The 18596-nt window shown below is 39.7% G+C and overlaps 1 protein-coding gene across 2 annotated transcripts in view; it reads left to right on the forward strand.

The window, feature by feature from the left end:
- The first annotated feature begins 417 nt into the window (after window positions 1-417).
- Window positions 418-18596, forward strand: part of ZPBP (zona pellucida binding protein) — a 105654-nt gene continuing 87475 nt past the window's right edge. The window contains exons 1-4 of one of the 2 annotated variants that reach the window (XM_029930605.1): window positions 418-603; window positions 2288-2368; window positions 15242-15367; window positions 18015-18094. In XM_029930605.1, coding sequence (XP_029786465.1) covers window positions 477-603; window positions 2288-2368; window positions 15242-15367; window positions 18015-18094 — 414 coding nt within the window. In that variant the 5' untranslated portion in view covers window positions 418-476. The remainder of the gene's footprint in view (window positions 604-2287; window positions 2369-15241; window positions 15368-18014; window positions 18095-18596) is intronic. The other variant, XM_029930615.1, reaches the window with a different exon arrangement.

The following is an 18596-nucleotide window of genomic DNA, read 5'->3' on the forward strand; positions in this document are numbered from 1 at the left end:
CAAGTGCCATCTGTCCCTGAAGCACCTGACAGCTGACATTAGATACCAGGCTGTCTCGGTCGGGCGGTCGTGCGTCCAACTTTCTCAGTTCCCACGGCCTGCCGCCCCGCGTTGGCCCGGGTGCTGAGCCTCATAAAAAGGCCTCCCTGGGCCCATCGACGTGCATTCAAAGGGAAGGGCGTGGGCGGTGGGCTTCCCCATCCAGAACCTTCCACAGGTCGCTCAAGCTCCCCAGGGCTACCTGGAGGAGTCCAGGTCCCCCGGGGCCCAGTCCGGGCTCGGGAAGGCTGGCGGCACCGCACCCATACTGGGGGCGTCGAGAGTGGCTGCCCGGGCGCCGGCCGCCCCGCCCCCGGCCCCGCCCCGGGGGAGGTGGCGACCCGGCCTTCCGGTCTTCCTTCCGGTCCTGGCGGGTGGGCACGCGCCGCCTAACGACCTTCTGCGCCGACGGTCGGCAGGCGGCGGCCGCAGAGTGGATGGAGGCTTCGACCCCCGGCCGGGCGCGGCGGGGCTGGCGGCGGGCCCGGGCCGCGGGCTCCCCGCTCTCCTGGGCCACGGTCGTCCTCCTGCTCTCCGTCTTCTTGGCGCGGGCGTCCTCACCGGGTGAGGCATCGGCGCCCGGGCGGCGGGCTCCGCGGGGTCGTCCGAGGTCGCCCCCTTCTTCCCCCCGGTCACGTGCGCCCGCCGAACCGAAGAGGCGCCGGTACCGGCTGGGATGGGGCGTGTATTTTCGTGGGAACCCGCGGGGGAGCGCGCGTACGCGGTGCCGCCGGTGACTCTGGAGGTTCAGACCCTCCAGGCTGCTAGGCTTCCCGGTCCTCAGTCAGATGGGCTGTGAATGAGCTCACCGATCGGCCCGGGCGGCTGCAGGCGACACCGGCCGCAACCCGCGGTCGCCGAGCTTTGTGATCGTCCGTGGTCATGGAGCTCCCTCTGCTGGTTTTAGTCATTAAACGCGGGAAGGACTGGGATGTTCGAGGTTTTGACATGTTCCCGCCGCCCTCTGTGTCCCTCTCTGTGTCCCAAGAAGTTCCATCCTGTTTTCAAAATGTACTTCGGTTATTGGCCAACACACAACTGAAGCGGGCGTTTCTGCCAGTGTCCTGTAACTGGCTGCGTTGTTGAGCGTTCAAATGTTAGGCTTAAAAAAACACGTCTCTCCCAGAATCGAATAATAAGCACAAAAGATAGTTGTTTAAAATGCAGAAAGTTGTACAAAAGAAGGGAAATGAGAAAAGAAATCCTCCAAGAATGTAATTGTTGAGGGACTGTGGAGGAAGGCATGGGCTGGGGAGGAGAAAGGAAACAAATAGAGTGAATGGATGTTACTAGGTATTCCAAAGTCTAGGTGTCAGGGCTCCTAAGGGTCTAGTATATGTAAGGAAGAGCCGATAACCCTTAATTACCCTGTAGGAGAAGGATGCTTCTTGACCCTGACCCTATCAGTGTGGTATCTGTTGATCCTATGACGAGATCAGACCAGAGGGTAGAATAAATAAAATAAAGCACAGTGTCTAATATGTAAGCTCTGAATAGTAAAAGCTGATATTTACATAGCATCTGATAGTTTGTATGAGGTTCCAGTTCAGTCCAGACAGTAACTCTGTAAATCTGCAATTCAGTGCCATTTTGCAGATGAGAAAACGGAAGATTCTTAAGTTTAAAGTGACTTTCCTAAGACCAGTGAGGATTTTTCTGACTTTGAATACCATACTAGTTTCTTCACACTCTCCTCCCTCTCTGTTAAATGTTCTTGGGGCATATGCCTTACTTTGTTTTTTATAGTGCTCCTACCACTTGGTCAGTGCACGCTATTATGTCTTGTGTGCTCAGAAGTATGTAACTAATATTAATTTTGTATCAGGTGCAAGATGCTTGGTACTGGTTCCTGATAGGTTGACATAAATATAGATCCTACTATCAAATGGAGTCTATAATCTAACAAGAAAAATTACATACGTACATAACTGTAATACAGAGTACAGTGCATGTCATTGAAGAGATGCTGGTGATGGAAACAAGGGAAAGTAAGTGATCAGGACAGACAGAAGGTTTGAAGGGAGAGGGACTTGTGATTTGGGTCTTGAGGCATGGGGCAGTGAGACTTTTAAAAAAGAGGATTCTAAGTGGATGTAGAGAAAACCAGGGATGAGATATAGTTGGGGGAAGCAGTGAGTGGATTAATTTCGCTGGCACCTCTTCAACCGGGATTGAATATACTCTACATTGGATATCTTGGAATTTCTAATGAAGCAAATTGCTGATCGTTTCTTTTTGTTCTTGATAGTTGACTATTTGATTCGATTACCAAGAGGTTTTCGCTTGACCCAGGATACGGTGAAAATAGTGGGATCATCAAATTATCCAGGTATTTATCAATAGATGTTCAGTAATTTTAAGAAAGTAGTTAGCATTTGCTTAAGTTTTATCAGTCTCATCCAAAAGGCTACTGTTCCCCGGACTCGTCTCCTAAGGTCCTTTTCCTTCTATGGAAATGGATTTGAATTGTTTCCATATAGTTTTATTCATCTAGGTCTGATTCTGTTTGCTGTAATTGCTTAAGTGGGCAAAAAAATAGTTCTTTCTAGAAGTTGTGTAATCAAAGTTGCCTGTAATGTTTCTGCTTGTTATTATATAATTACCAGCCGCGATAGTAAATGTATGCAGTTCAAATGTGCTACAGTTTTTTCAGTTGAAAGCTTTTGGATTCATAGGTTTCGCAGTAGTCACATGAGAGGCATAGCAACTAAAACTTTTTCTTTCTCTCTCTCTTTCTCTCTTTTTTTTCTTTTCCTTTTTTTTTTTTTTAACCAAGATACATTCACATTAAAATTCCTCCTTGGAAGTGTACATTCCAGTAGCTTTTAGTATATTGACAAGGTTGTGTAACCATCAGTGGTATGTAATTTCACAATATTTTGATAGCTCTGGAAAGAAAGGCTGTGCCCATTAAGCCGTCACTCTCCAGCCCCTAGAAACCACTAATATCCTATTAATTTTCCTAGTCTGGACCGTTTATGTAAGTGGATCCTTTACATCTGGCTTCTTTCACTTATTGTAATGTTTTTGAGACTCTTTCATGTTATGCAATGTATCCGCACATCATTTGTCTTTGTGGCTGAATAATATTCTATTGTATGAACCTACCATTTTCTTTTTAAATTTCTAAATGTTTATTTTTGAAACAGAGACAAAGCACAAGCGGGGGAGGGGCAGAGAGAGAGGGAGACACAGAATCTGAAGCAGGCTCCAGGCTCTGAGCTGTCACCACAGAGCCTGACATGGGGCTTGAACTCACGAACCGTGAGATCATGACCTGAGCCAAAGTTGGACGCTTAACTGACTGAGCCACCCAAACGCCCTTGAACCTACCATTTTCTGTGTATCCATTGATCGTGGATTTTTGCATTGTTTGCACTTTTTGACTATTATGAATCATGATGTTATGAACATTCCTGAAGAAGTTTCTGTGTGGTCGCATGTTTTCAATTCTCAACATATACCTGGATCATATGGTGTCGCTGTTTATTTGAGGAACTGCCAACCTGTTTATCAGAGTCTTCGTTACGTTACTTTCACATCAACCGTGTATGAGGATTCAGGTTTTACAGCATCCTTTCCAGTATTTGTTCTTGTTCATCTTTTTTGATTATAGCCAATCTAGTATCTGTGAAGTGGATTTTCATGTGGTTCTGAGTTGCACTTCCCTAAGGTCTAATGACATTAAGATCTTTTTGTGTGCTTAATGGACATTTGGGTACCTGCTTGGCATAAATGTCCAAGTCCTTTGCCCATTATTTAATTGAGTGTTTTTCTTTCTTATTATTGAGTTGGAAGAGGTCCCCCCCCCACATTTTGGATACTAAACCCTTATTAGATATTTGATTTACAAATATTTTCTCCAATCTATTGATTTTTTTTGCTTAGTAGAACCTTTTTATTTTGATATTTTTAAATATAATTTATTGTCTAGTTGGCTAACATACAACGTATACAGTGTGCTCTTGGGTTTGGGGGTAGATTCCTGTGATTTATCGCTTACGTAGAACACCCAGTGCTCATCCCAACAAGCACCCTCCTCAGTGCCCATCACCCATTTTCCCCTGCACCTCCCACCTCCCCTATCAACCCTCAGTTTGTTCTGTGTATTCACCAGTCTCTTACGGTTTGCATCCCTCTATGTTTGTAACTATTTTTCCCCTCTCCCTCCTCCATGGTCTTCTGTTAAGTTTCTCAAGATCCATATATGAGTGAAAACATGGTATCTGTCTTTCTCTGACTGCCTTATTTCACTCAGCATAATACCCACCAGTTCCATCTGCATTGCTGCAAATGGCAGGAATTCATTCTTCCTCATTGCCGCGTAGTATTCCATTGTATTATATAAACCACATCTTCTTGATCCATTCTTCAGTTGATGGACATTTCCATGATTTGGCTATTGTTGAAAGTGCCGCTATGAACTTTGGGGTACATGTATCCCTATGCATCAGCACTTCTCTATCCCTTGGGTAAATCCCTAGCAGTGCTATTGCTGGGTTGTAGGGGAGTTCTACTGATAATTTTCTGAGAAGCCTCCACACTGTCTTCCAGAGGGGCTGTACCAATGGATTGTGTGTTCACTTAAAAAATTTTGTTTTAAGTTTTTAAATTTTAATTCCAGTATAGTTAACATAGTGTCATATTAATTTCAGGTGTACAATATAGTGATTCAGCAATTCTGTAAATTGTTCAGAACCTATCAGGATGTGTACCCTTAATCCCTATCACCTATTTCACCATCCCCCCCAACTCACCTCCCTCTGGTAACCATCAGTTTATTCTCTATACTTAAGAGTCTGTTTTTTGGTTTCTCTCTCTCTCTCCCTCTCTCTCTCTCTCTCTCTCTCTCTCTCTCTCGTGTAGTTTTATGGTTTTATTAACACAAACATGACATGCGCACAAGTTGTCTGTCTGTTTTCTTCATTGCGCAGCCTGGCCTTGGGGTTGGTGACTTTGATGGCCAGCTGGGCTGCTCTTTCCACAGTGGCTTTGCCGTTCTCAGAAGAGATGAGACATTGGGAGCGGCCTCTGCACATAAGATTAGTTGCACTTCAGCAGCTCTTCAAGCTCCTTGACATTGTGGACCAGAAACTTTTGGAAGCCACTGGGCAGCATGCGATTCCCTTTCTTGTTGCTCCCATAACCACTGTTGGGCATCAGGATCTGGCCTTTGAGTCTTCTTTGCACCCTGTCCTTATCCCCTGGGTTTCTGCTGGTTGCACTTAATTTTGACATATTGGTCTGACTGGTGCCGGATGAACTTCATGGTCCTCTTTTTAACGATCTTGGGCTTCACCAGGGGTCTGAGGGTGGCCTTGATGCTGAGTAAGAGATGGCTGCACCAAGGAAGAGTTGGGGGGACTTCTTTGTTCATTTGTAAGCAACCCAAGTGACCACTGAGAGATGAATAGGTAAAGGAGATGTGGCGTTTGCACACAATGGAATATTACTCATCCATGAAACAGAATGAAATCTTGTTTGCAATGATGTGGATGGAACTAGAGGGTATAATAAGTCAGTCAGAGAGAGACAAATACCATGTGATTTCACCCGTATGTGGAATTTAAGAAACAAAACAAAAGAACAGACGCATTTTCGCTTATTTAATAGTGTGCTTCAAAGCACACATCTTAAATTCTGATAGAGTCTAGTTTTTATTTTTTTTCTTTAGTATCAGAGTTTTCAGTGCTGTATTTCAGAAACAGTTGCCCAGTCAACAGTCATAAAGTTTTATTGCTGTATTTTCCTATAAGAATTTCATAGTTTTGGCTCTTACATTTGGGTCTTTGATCTGTTTTAAATGAATGTTTGTCAATGGTACGAGCTAGCGGTCAAACTTCATTCTTTTGCATGCGGACATCAAGTTATTCCAATACCATTTGTTCAAGAGATTTTTCTTTCCCTATTGTATTTTCTTGGTGCCTTGTTGAGTAGAAGTCTGCCACAGATGTATGGACTTTTTCTGGACTCTCAATTCTATCGCTGATCTCTATATTTGTCCTTATGCTGGTACCATGCTGTCTTGATTACTGTGGCTTTATGCTAAGTTTTGAAATCAGTAAGTGTGAGCCCTTCAAATTTGGTCTTTTTCAAGATTGTTTTGGCTATTCTGAGTCTCTTGCAATTCCATATTAAGGCTAGAATCAGGTTGTCCTTTTCTGTAGAAAAGCCCATTGGCATTTTAGTAGGAATCGCATTGAAAGTGTAGATCAATTTTGGTAGCACTACCAACTTAACCATATTAACTCTTTTTTTAAATGTTTTTATATTATTTATTTTTGAGAGTCAGAGAGAGAGTAGGAGTGGGGGGAGGGGCAGAGAGCGAGGGAGACACAGAATCTGAAGCAGGCTCCAGGCTCTGAGCTGTCAGCACGGAGCCCTACATGGGGCTCAAACTCACAAACCGTGAGATCAGGACCTGAGCCGAAGTCAGATGCTCAACAGACTGAGCCACCCAGGCGCCCCCCATATTACCTCTTCCAATTTGTGAATGTAGGGTAACTTTCCATTTACTTAGATGTTCTTCAGTTTCCTCCAGTGATGTCTTCTAGCTTTCAGTGTACAAGTTTTGTGCCACTTCTATTAAATTTATTCCTAAATATTTTATTCTTTTTGATGCTGTTGTGAATGGAACGGTTTTCATTATTTAGGTTTTGGGTTTCTCATTGCTATTATGTAGAAATATAATTGAATTTTTCACATCGATGTTGTGTCCTGTCACCTTGCTGAATCATTTATTAGCTCAGTTTTTTTTCATTGGTAGTGAAGTCATTTCTTAGGATTTGCAAATAGAGATAGTTTTGTTTTTTCCTTTCCAATCTGGGTACCTTTCCATTTCCTGCCAGTTGCTCCAGCCAGACCCTTCAGTTCCTAATTGATGGTAACAGATACGCGTGTCTTAGTCCTGATCTTAGGTTTCAGACTTTCACTATGAAGTGTGATGTGAGCTGTGACCTTTTAGTAGATTTTTTTTTTAAATCAGATTGAGAAAGTCCCTTCCGTTCCTAGTTTGTTGCATGTTTTTATTGTGAAAGGGTGTTGCCTTTTGTTATATGCTTTATCTGTGTACATTGAGATGATCATGTGGGTTTTTTTTTGTTTTTGGTCCTTTATTCTATTGGTATAATGTGGTATTACAGTGATTGGTTTTTGTGTTTTGAGTTAGCCATGTATTCCTGGGATAAATCCTGGTTTATTATGATGCAAAATTCTTTTTTTATGCTGCAGGATTGGAGGCTACTATTATTCTGAACCTTTTATGTCTATATTCATGAGGGAAATAATTCTGTAGTTTTCCTGTATTGTCTTTGTGGGACCTCGGTTTTAAGGTAATAGTGGCCTTATAGAATGAGTTGGGATATGTTTTCTTCTTCTTTTTTGGAAGAGTATGTGAAGTATTGTTGTTAGTTCGACTTGGTGAAATTCACCAGTGAATTCATCTGCTGCTGGGCTTTTCTTGTTGGGAAGAGTTTTGATTACTAATTCACTTTCCTTGCATTAGGTCTATTCAGACTTTGTTTTTCATTATGGTTTCTGATGAGAAATCATCTAATTTGAGGACTACATGTACGTAACAAGTTGCTTCTCTTGCTGTTTTCAAGAGTCTGTCTTTTGGGACTTGGACAGATGATTACGATGTGTCTGGGTGTGGATCACTTTGAATCTATCCTAGTTTGAGTTCATTGAGCTTAGGTGTGTAGATTCACATTTTTCATCAGTTTGGGGACATTTTGCCATTATTTCTTCAAATATCTTTGTGTGCTTTTGCTCTCCAGTCTTCCATGGACTTTATTATGTATATACTGGTGGGCTTGATGATTTCCACAGGTCTCTGTGTACTGTTCAGTTATCTTTATTATTTATTATTTCTTTCCTTCTTTCATAGACTGGATACTCCCAAATTGATCTATCTTGAGGTTTACTGATTCGTTTTTCTGCCTGCTATATCTGCTTTTGATTTATTAGCGAATTTTTCAATTCAGTTATTGTACTTTTTAATCCAGAATTTCTTTTGGATTCCCTTCTTCTTCTTCTTCTTCTTCTTCTTCTTCTTCTTCTTCTTCTTCCTCTTCTTCTCCTCCTCTTCCTCCTCCTTCTTCTTCTTCTTCTTCTTCTTCTCCTTCTTCTTCTTCTTCTCCTTCTCCTTCTTCTTCTTCTTTTATATATATATATATACATATATATATATATATATATATAATTTCTGTCTCTTTAGTGATATTCTTTGGAGAGAAGTCATTTTCATACTTTTTTTTTAGAACTTCAGAAATAATGTTCTTTGATCGTATTTAAAATAACTGTTCAGTAAGTCCAAAATTTGAGTTTCCTCAGGGATAGTCTCTATTGCTTGGTTTCTTTTTTACCTTACCTATATTTTCCTGTTTTTTTTTTTTATGTTTCATATTTTTGGTTGAAAACTGGGCTTCTTAAGTAATTTAATGTGGCAACTTTGGAAATCAGATATGGATGTTTTTGGTGTTTGCTGTTATTGTTTGTAGGTTTCATGACTTGTCTGAATTCTTTACATTCTGTGCTGTTCGTCATGTGTAGCCCCTGTTAGCTCAGTTAGCTTAGGCTGATCACTGCATGCAGATTTTATGAACACCGGATCCAGTGTCTCCTTGTCCTTGCAGTGGATCTTAGGGTGTGTTGGGGCTCACCCTGAACGTGAGCTAGCCAGGGCATCAATGTCAGTCTGACGTTAGGAACCTAAGTTCTCATTCTTGACTGAGCGTGCCCAGGCTTGGGTATGGGCCCCACCCCGTGCATGCATGTGGTCTTCGGTTTTGCTAGGAGTATGTTAGAACTCTTCAGGCTCCGGTACACATGTCATTTCCAGCTTTTCCTCCTGAGCTTTTCAGTTGGCCTGCTGTTTAACCCAACTGTTATCCACTGCATCAGGCAATTAGAAAGTTAAATGAAACTCTCTGGTTAACTTTTGAAAAATACCTTTTGGGAAAAGGCTTTTTACAGTGGTTGTGCTCTGCGTTGGACCCAGTGAAGACAGCCTCGTGATGGTATCTTCCAGAAACTGCGAGAGAAGTCCAGTCATGACCGCTCTCTGGGAAGGAGGCATGGAAGTCTATCCAGCCCCATGTGCCCTTCTGGTGGCTACCAGGCTGCTGCTTCTTACCACGATTGGTGTGGAGGTTGGCAGAGCCAAGGCCGAGGTGGGGAAGGGGGAGGAGGGAATAGGGAACTTACAGGCTAGCGCACCAGGCTCCTGCAGCAAATCGCCACACACTGGGCGGACCACAGAGCACAATGTTATCATCTCCCAGTTCTGGAGGGGAGAAGCTCAGTCGCGGAGGCAGAGTTGGCTCTGCTCTGCTTGAGGGCTGTGAGAGGACCTGTACCAGTTCTCCTTCCGTGGTTGTGTGTGGCCATCTTCTCCCTGCGTCTCCTTGCGTCGCATTCCCTCAGCATTTGTATGTGTGTCCAGGTTTTCCCCTTTTATAAGACACCAGTCATATTGGAGGAGGCTCACCCTAATGACCTCACTTTAATTTGATTACTTTTCTGAAGACACTATGTCCAAATAAGTTCGCATTCTGAGATACTGGGGATTAGAGCCTAAATCTCTGAATTTGGGGAGAGGCATCATTCAACCCGTCATGCCCAGGATCCAGTTGTTTTTCTTGAGTAAATTTCTCATGAGTTGCTTCAAGTCTTTGAGTAATTTGCAGAGCTCTGAAAATGTTGATCCAAACAGTTTCTTCCAGTTTTTGTATTACCTTTATGAAGGAGATCATTTTTATAGAGTTCCTTACTCTGCCGTTTTCACTGATATCACAGCTTTTGATTTAAAACTACTATTTCTAAACTTAAATTATAAACATTTATGTATCACTGATTTCATTTTTATTGCTTTTTAAATTGGGTGTGAATAAACTTATTCTTAAAAATAGATTGACATTTCAGTTCAGCATGGATTTCTTATAGCACATAGTAGACTGTTCTATAATATTTTACTACTTGTGCCTATATATTTTTTTAATGTTTATTAATTTTGAGAGAGAGAGAGATGGGGCATGAACAGAGAGGAAGGGCAGAGAGAGACAGAAAGAGAGAGAGAGAGAGAGAGAGAGAGAGAGGGAGAGGGAGACCTGAAAACACAGAATCTAAATCAAACTCTAGGGTCCAAGCTGTCAGCATAGAGCCTGGCATGGGGCTCAAACTCATGAACCGTGAGATCATGACCTGAGCCGAAGTTGGACGCTTAACCTCTGAGCCACCTGGGCGCCCCTACTTGTTCCTACATAAAATGCTGACTGCCTAATTTTCTTGCCTAGAATTTTTTCGTCTTTTTCTGTCCTGCAAGGTCCTGGCATCTGTCTGTGTTAGCCAGTTTTCTATTATATGATCTTCTTTAACTTGTTCACTTTTTACTTATTCTTTGTGTTTAGTCGGTCTTTGTATGTGTCAGTTTGGCTTTGTAATTTATCTTAATAACTTGGAATGCTAGGCTCTTCTCTTTGCTTTTCTTTTATGGAATTGTCAGCTTTTCATAAGCCTTTTATTTTCTAATCACATTTTCTTTTTTTTTTTTGGATTTCTTTTTTTTATTGGTCATAACTTTTTAATTTTTTTGATAGTTTATTGCCAAGTTGGTTTCCATATAACACCCAGTGCCCCCCTCCATGACCATCACTTTCCTTCCCCTTTCCCCCTCCTTCTTTAGTCCTCAGTTCGTTTTCGGTATTCAGGAGTCTCTCATGATTTGCCTCCCTCCCTCTCCCTAACTCTTTTTCCCCCCTTCCCCTCCCCATAGTCTTCTGTTAGGTTTCTCCTGTTAGGCCTATGAGTGAAAACATATGGTATCTGACCTCTCCGCCTGACTTATTTCATTTAGCATGACACCCTTGAGGTCCATCCACTTTGCCAGATTTCATTCTTTCTCATTGCCATGTAGTATTCCATAGGATATATATACACCACATCTTCTTTATCCAATGGATGAAGAACCTGAATGTGAGACAGGAAACCATAAAAACCCTAGAGGAGAAAGCAGGAAATAGCTTCCTTGACCTCAATTGCAGCAATTTCCTACTCAACACATCCCCAAAGCCAAGGGAATCAAGAACAAAAATGAACTATTGGAACCTCATCAAGATAAAAAGCTTCTGCACTGCAAAGGAAACAATCAAAAAAACTTATAGGCAACCGACAAAATAGGAAAAGATAGTTGCAAGTGGCATTTCAGATAAAGGGCTAGTAGCCAAAATCTAATCACATTTTTAAGAGTGTCTTTAAAAGTTCTTCTTTTAAAGAAGAAATGTGAATCATTTCTTCATTTTTTATTTTTTCATGGAAATGCAAATCAGAAGCACAACAGGGTATCATACTTAGGTCTGTCAGGGTAACTAGAACAAAAAAGACAAGAAGTAACAAGTGTTGGTGAGGATATGGAGAAAAATGAACCCTTGTTTACTGTTAGCGGGAGTGTAAATTGGTGCAGCTGCTCTGGAAAACAGTATGGAAGATCTTTCTTTTTTCTTTTTTTTTTTGATGGCCCAGCGTCTTTCTTCAAGCGTGGTTACTTTTTTTTTTAATATAACACAATTTATTTTTTTAACATATGCAATTATTTTCCGTCATTTACAATACAGTAGTTACAATGACACTCCAAACAGAAAAGTAAAGTAAAAAATCAAAACCCCAACTTCTGTTTCATGTAATTAGACTTATACAGAAATTAGAAGGTTAAGTAACAACTAGTTAATCACCTAATTTCACATCTATCTGAAGTGGCAATCGTTATATAGCAGCTTATCTATGATACATTCAAGATACATGATACAATTTATTACTTGTTCATAGGCTACAACACAGCCTGCTTAATACCTTTCCTTAAATTCCACCTCTATACTACAGTATACTTGAGGAAGATCTTAACAAATTAAAAGTAGAAATATCATATGATTCAGTAATTCCACTTCTGAGTGTTTACCCAAAGAAAATGAGAACACTAATTCGGGAAGATATATGTATTCTTATGTTTATTGCAGCATTATTTACAATAGCCACGGTACTGAAACAACCCAGATGATCACTGATAGATGATTGGTTAAAGAAATGATACATATACACAATGGAATGTCACTCAGCCATAAACAAGAATGAGATCTTGCTATTTTCAACATAGATAGACCCAGAGGGTATTATGCTAAGTGAAGTAAGAGAAGAGAGAAAGACAAATACCATACAATTTTACTTACATATGGAATTTACCAAACAGAACAAATGACTAAACAAACAAAACCCAACAAACCACCCAAAAGAAAACAGACCCATATACAGAGAACAAAGTGATGGGTGCCAGAGAAGAAGGAGGGGGCATGAACACAATGGGCGAGTGACAGATACAGGCTTCCAGTTACGGAGTAAATTAGTCACAGGGATACAAGGTACAGCATAGGGAACATGGTCAGTAGTGGTGTAATAGCATCGTATGGTGATGGACGGGAGCCACGCTTGTGCTGTGCACCTGAAACTGATGTGACATTATCAAGTATACTTTGATAAAGAAATAAATGTGCATACAAAAGAGATTGTTCTTAGATTTTGCTTCTAATTATGTTAATTGTATACATAAACATGAGGATAAGTGAGCATCTTTGAAGTTATAAGTGTACACACTCATGATTATGGTCTTGTGGTCTAACTCTCTGTCTTTTGCTGGAGTCTGAGCATATTCCCCACAGTGACCTTCTTTTGTTATCTGTTAACTTCTGTTTATTGTTCTCTGAATATTATCTTCTTTGTTACATGGCTTAATGCATTATTAGTGATGTAGAAGAACATTATTTGTTTTTGTATGTTGGTCTTGTGTTAGGAAACCCATTCGGATTCACTTATATATTTTTTTGATTTAAATATGTGCAGAGGTGAGTGGAGGCTGGAGGAAGGGCAAAAAATGGAGGGATATATACCAGTGCTGAGTTTCCTGAGATGAGCAGCCACTTAGACACGTACCTGAGTAAAACCACGGAGGAGGGTGCGGTGTGCTGCTGTAGTAGGAGGGTCCGAGTGGTTTGGCTCCAGCAGGGCGACTGGCGTGAGGAGAGGAGGAGATGAGATACTTGTCGAGGATCGTGCAGAGAAAGGCCAGTGAGCCCTGTCGGAAGTGACAGTGGTACACAGTGAGCAACGTCCACGATGGCAGAAGAAGGGTGGGGGATTTAACCGAGACCAAGTGGGAAAGAAGTAAAAGGAGAAATTCATGAAAGAAACCAGAGAAGGAGAATAAGTTGAATGGAACCCAAAGCTGTCTTTGGAACAATTAGTAGATGAGCTTTTGATCAGTGTTTCATGAGAGAGTAAGGAAAGTACAGAAAATGTTATGAGTAAGTAAAGATCTGCTGAAATTTAACATTATAACTTAATATTCTGAAGAATTTTTTGCAAATTTTAAGTAACTAGTAAAATATAACTTTCTTCTTTTTAAATGTTTATTTATTTATTTATTTATTTATTTTATTTATTTTTGAGAGACAGAGAGAGACAGCATGAGCAGGGGACAGTCAGAGAGAGAGGGAGACACAGAATCCGAAGCAGGCTCCAGGCTCTGAGCTAGCTGTCAGCACAGAGCCCAACACAGGGCTCAAACCCACAAACCATGAGATCATGACCTGAGCTGAAGTCAGACACCTAACCTACTGAGCCACCTAGGTGCCCCACTATAACTTTCTAAAACAGACTTGATTAGGTTACTTAGTGGACCAATAATTATTAACTTCTCTTCCTGATTGGTAATCAAAAATTTGTTTTCCTACTTTTGCCTGTTGTCAAAAAATAAAAATAAATCCCAGGCTATACAGTTTTCCAAGGACAAAAAGTATTTTCCATATTATTTTAGAGAAAATTTATAGAAGAAAATCTGCCAAATTCATTGTGACTATTACAACTTTAGATACCTTCCCTGATAATACAAAATTCAGAGTAACTCTGATGCTGAAATTGAAAAAGGACAAAGGATAGTATGAAAGTTATACAAAATTATATTTTTGAATATAGGTACAGTGTTACAGGAATCATATTTGCAGATTGAATCCAACAGTATTTAAGTAAAAGAGTGTAATCAATCAGAATTATTCCAAGAAAGCAGTTCTAGGAAAGCAGTAGTATTACCATTTCATTAAAATATTTAAGAAGAAAAAGATGGATGATCAATTCAATATAGAAAAAAATTTCTTAAAATTCAACAGCAATTAATGATTAAAAAACCCAACTAAGAATAGAGGGGTGAAATTTCTTAACCTCTGGAAGAGTATCTGTCTAAAGACTACATTCAGGGGTGACTGAGTGGCTCCATTGGTTAAGGGTTGGACTCTTGATTTCAGCTCAGGTCCTCATCCCAGGATTGTGATGGGTGTGAAGCCTACTTAGTAAATGAATGAGTGAATGAAAGAATCAATGAGTGAAAGCTAACCATCATGCCATATGGTGAAACTTGAGAAGACCGTCTCTTTAAAGTTAGGAAGAATTTTGATTCTCAAATACAACTTTTTATTTTACTGGATCACAGAAAGCTTTGTATATGGTGACTCAGTGAAATGTAGCATGCAGTTCGTGAGGAGTTGTCAAAACCTTGTCTAAAAGCCTACTTAGAAGCACATTCAAGATAATTGAATCCTTACTGTGTTCCTTTTGTATCTCCGAAAGAATATAATTTTTGCTTATTTAATCAGGTTCTTTGAATTTTAAAGCAAAGTGGGAAAAATGCTTAATGAGTAAAATCAAAGCATGTATTTATTGACTTTTTAATCACATCACAACTTTTAAATTCAGTACTTTGTGTCACATCAATGTGAATAGTTATTCCTCTAATATAAAAAGATTTATTGATTCAGGTTTGGTGTCTTTGCAAAACAGATAAAGTCTCGTATAGAATTGTTTTAATATTTTGTAATTAAACTAATATCCTTAGAATAAAATAAGTTAGTATAATGAACTCTGTATAAAAGACCAATGCATTATTTTCAGATTGAGAAACACATATACACCCCAAATACAATATGCGTGTATATTTTTGAGTGTTATTATATGGAATGCAATGAAATTTAGCTCTTATCAAGTAATTGCAGTAACCCAAAGAAAAGTTATAAAATCGTGCAACTCAAACTGCAAAAATGTAAGGCACTATAGAGCATAAAAGAATACAAAACATTATCAGAACATTTTAATGTTGTATTTTCAGTGAAAGTATATGTTATGCTTCATCAAAAGAGTCCACACGTGTTATGTGTAACCCAGCGACTGCGAAATTCGGAAATGATAGATCCATCATTCCAGTGGCATGGACCAAGAGGAAAAATTATTTCAGGTAGGTTTTTGTCTCAATGATAATTAAATTGGTATATCTGGAATATACTCAGAACACAGAATGGTCGTATCTCATGTTTATGTATCTGTTTCCTCTCTTGTTTTTCCTGTGATTTCCCTTTAGAGTTAGAGTCTAACAGTGTAGGTGGGAGAATCCTTTTTCACAGATCTTAATCTGACAGAGACACTTGGCTGAACTGCTCCGAGAGTTCTCTAAGCACCTATATTCCACAAAAACGTTACTGTTTTAAAAGTTCTTCAAGCCATTTTGGTTTCTTCACTTAGACTTTTGTTAGTCAAGTTTGTATGAAGAAGCAGATATAATTCTGATTTTTATTGAAAATACAAATGAGCCCTTTGAACTACGGATTTATAAACGTGGTTTTGTCTTAAACAGCACCCTGTAGGGGCCGCTTGAGGCTTTATTAGTAGTTAGAGTTTTACTGTTTTTGATCTTCTGTTTCTTTCTGACTAAAATCCATACCAATGTGGATTATATTTGAATTTAACTTAAATAATACAATCTATTAAGAAAAATAATACTGAATTTACCTTTCAAATCTTTGGTATTAAAAGCATGCTTTTAGATACACCGAATGGCTTGTCCGTGATTGTATATTAATATATGACTGCTGCTGTGCTTACGATAGAGGGAACTTACACTCGGGTACGCGTCCAGAGGAGGAGATAGACTTGAGGGACTCATCTGAATGGCAGCCTTCCAGTTCAATAAATTTTCGAAGAAACAAGATCTTAATCTCATGAAAGTATGTTTTTTCTCTGTAGAGATTGCTATTGGTATGACTGATCTGATCAACATGTTTTCCATTCAGCTTCTTTCGTTATTTTGGAATGCATTACCTTTTTTCTCATCTTTCATCTGCTAAAAGCGGATCAGTTTTTGCAGTGTAGTTTAAAAAGTAGAAATCAGCTTGGCTGTCCTTATGTTCAGCCTTGCTAAATACCAGCTTAATGAATTTTCATCCTAACAAGGTGTTCAATACAGCACCTAATCATTTTTGTATACCTTCCAGGAAGTCGTCTTTTTTGCTCTGTTTACTTTTTTTCCCCTCTTTCTGTCTGTTTTTCTTTCTTTCTGTCTCTCTTTCTTTCAACCCTACTGGTATTTTGAGAGCGTTCCTGCAGACAGAAACCGACGGGTTTATTTTGTTATGCTGGTTGGGGGAAAGCAGTATAATCATACCAAGACTTGCTGAGGAAACATTCGTAGGAAATACATGTTTCGTACTATGTTTTAATTTTTTATTTTTATATAATTGAATCTCAGCTGTACAGTGTGGAAATGTTTATGCTGATTCTGAAGGAGCTCAGGGTGTAAAGAGTTCCTCCTCTCTCTAGGTGAGATGGTTGTTCAGAGTGAAGTACTCAGCTCTTCCTGAGTACCTGGAGGGTGCCCCTGCTGGGCTTTGTGTAATATCTCTGGCTCATTGTAGTCACGTCATCTTAGGAATGAATTAGCAGAAATCAGAGACAGAGAATCCCAAGAGATTTGCCCTTAATATAAGTCAGTGAAAGGGGGCAGGTATGGAAGCATCCAGTACTAAAGATGTAATCAGAGTTGATTTTCACTGCTCTGTGATAGTAGCACATCATGTGGTCCAGACATGTATGTTAGTGTATTTTACATTTGGTGTTAAAACTCTCTAGGTTCAAAAATAGAAGCATGTAAGTGTTGAATTGTTATTTTACAATTTGTTACTCATTTGATTTGGAAACTGAAATCTGAAACATTTTCTTCTCTAAGATGCCTTGCCAATCTTGTAGTTGATCTTGAACCGTAGAGTATATGATTGGATTTTGAGTCCTTCAACTAAGAGCAATATTTTCTTTTACTCACTTTCATAATGGAAAAGAGATGTTCAGATGTTAGTTATTTCCAGGTAAGGATAAAATCTTATTAATACAGTGGGTTTTTTTTTTAAATTTATAAAAACTATTCCCCGGGAAATTCTGGTATTGACCTCATGATCATATTTGAGTTTCCAGCGCAGGGTTGCATAATTGCCTGTGTACCGTTTTTTTGGCTCAATAGTTCTACTAGCATTATTATTTCAAAAAGATCTGGAAATGTTGTCTAATTTTCCTAAAGCTTGAAAAATGGAGAATCGTTTTGGACTCGAGATTAAACTACCCTGGACTTAGTTGTCTTTTTATGAACATTCCAAAGCCAGTTTCCCTAAAAGAGCAAAAGAAGCCATGTAATTGTGGAATTACTTGCACATTCCCTGAAGAGAAATATTCAGATTGTGTAGATGGGTTGTAGAATGTAGGGGACCTGTCTTAGATTTGGTCAGTCTCCCTCCATCTCCCCACCTTCTCTCTCTCTTTCTCTCCCCACCCCTACTCCTCCTCTGTTTGTCTTTCAATATTTTATTTACAAACGTAATGCATTTTTTGCAAAAAGATGTGTGTGTCTTACTCCAACCCTAATCCCATTCTAATGAATTAACTCTTTTTGGTGTGTGGACTTTACCACTTTTCTAAATCTATCTAAGTACATGTACACACAAGTGAGTTTTACCTTGTAACTACACTCTTACTATTATTTTTATTGAGATTGAAGATGACATTTTATTCTTCCTGTTTTTTATTGAATGAATAATCTTACATGTACAAATGTACGTAAGATATATGCAAGTCACGACACCCACAGAAAAACAAACGAACCCTGCATGACACACCATTACGAAGACTGTTGCACCTCCTGGTAAGTTGATTAAAAATCCCATTCTTCTGTCCCCAAGCCCCGGTCAAGTACACACTACCGTGAACGTTTTCAGTATTATTCCCTAGCTTTTCTTTATGTGTTTGTCATGTACATAAATACACCACAGACACGTTTATCCACGCTGACCACCCTCTGCAGTAAGGACAGTCATTTTGTCCATTTTAGGTGTGAAAAAAACCGAGGCATTGAGAGAATAGGCTGCTTACCTGAAGTCAGGCTTCAGACTGCATAGGTACAATCTAAATGAGGGAGGAGGAGGATTTTGATTTTCCATTTTCGTCATTTTGTGAGATTTTGGTGTTTTGTATTTTTTAAAGAATTTGTCCAATGGAGAGTCTTCTCTCAAGTTGTTGAATTTATGTGCATAAAGTAGTTTATGATACTTTCTGACTATCTTTTTAATATCGCCAGGATCTGTATGATGTGCCCCATTCTGCCTGATATCGGCTCTGTGTCTCTTCTATTTCAGTTTGGTCTCTCT

This window comes from Suricata suricatta, chromosome 2 (genome assembly GCF_006229205.1).
Source record: "Suricata suricatta isolate VVHF042 chromosome 2, meerkat_22Aug2017_6uvM2_HiC, whole genome shotgun sequence".
NCBI classification, from domain to species: domain Eukaryota; kingdom Metazoa; phylum Chordata; class Mammalia; order Carnivora; family Herpestidae; genus Suricata; species Suricata suricatta.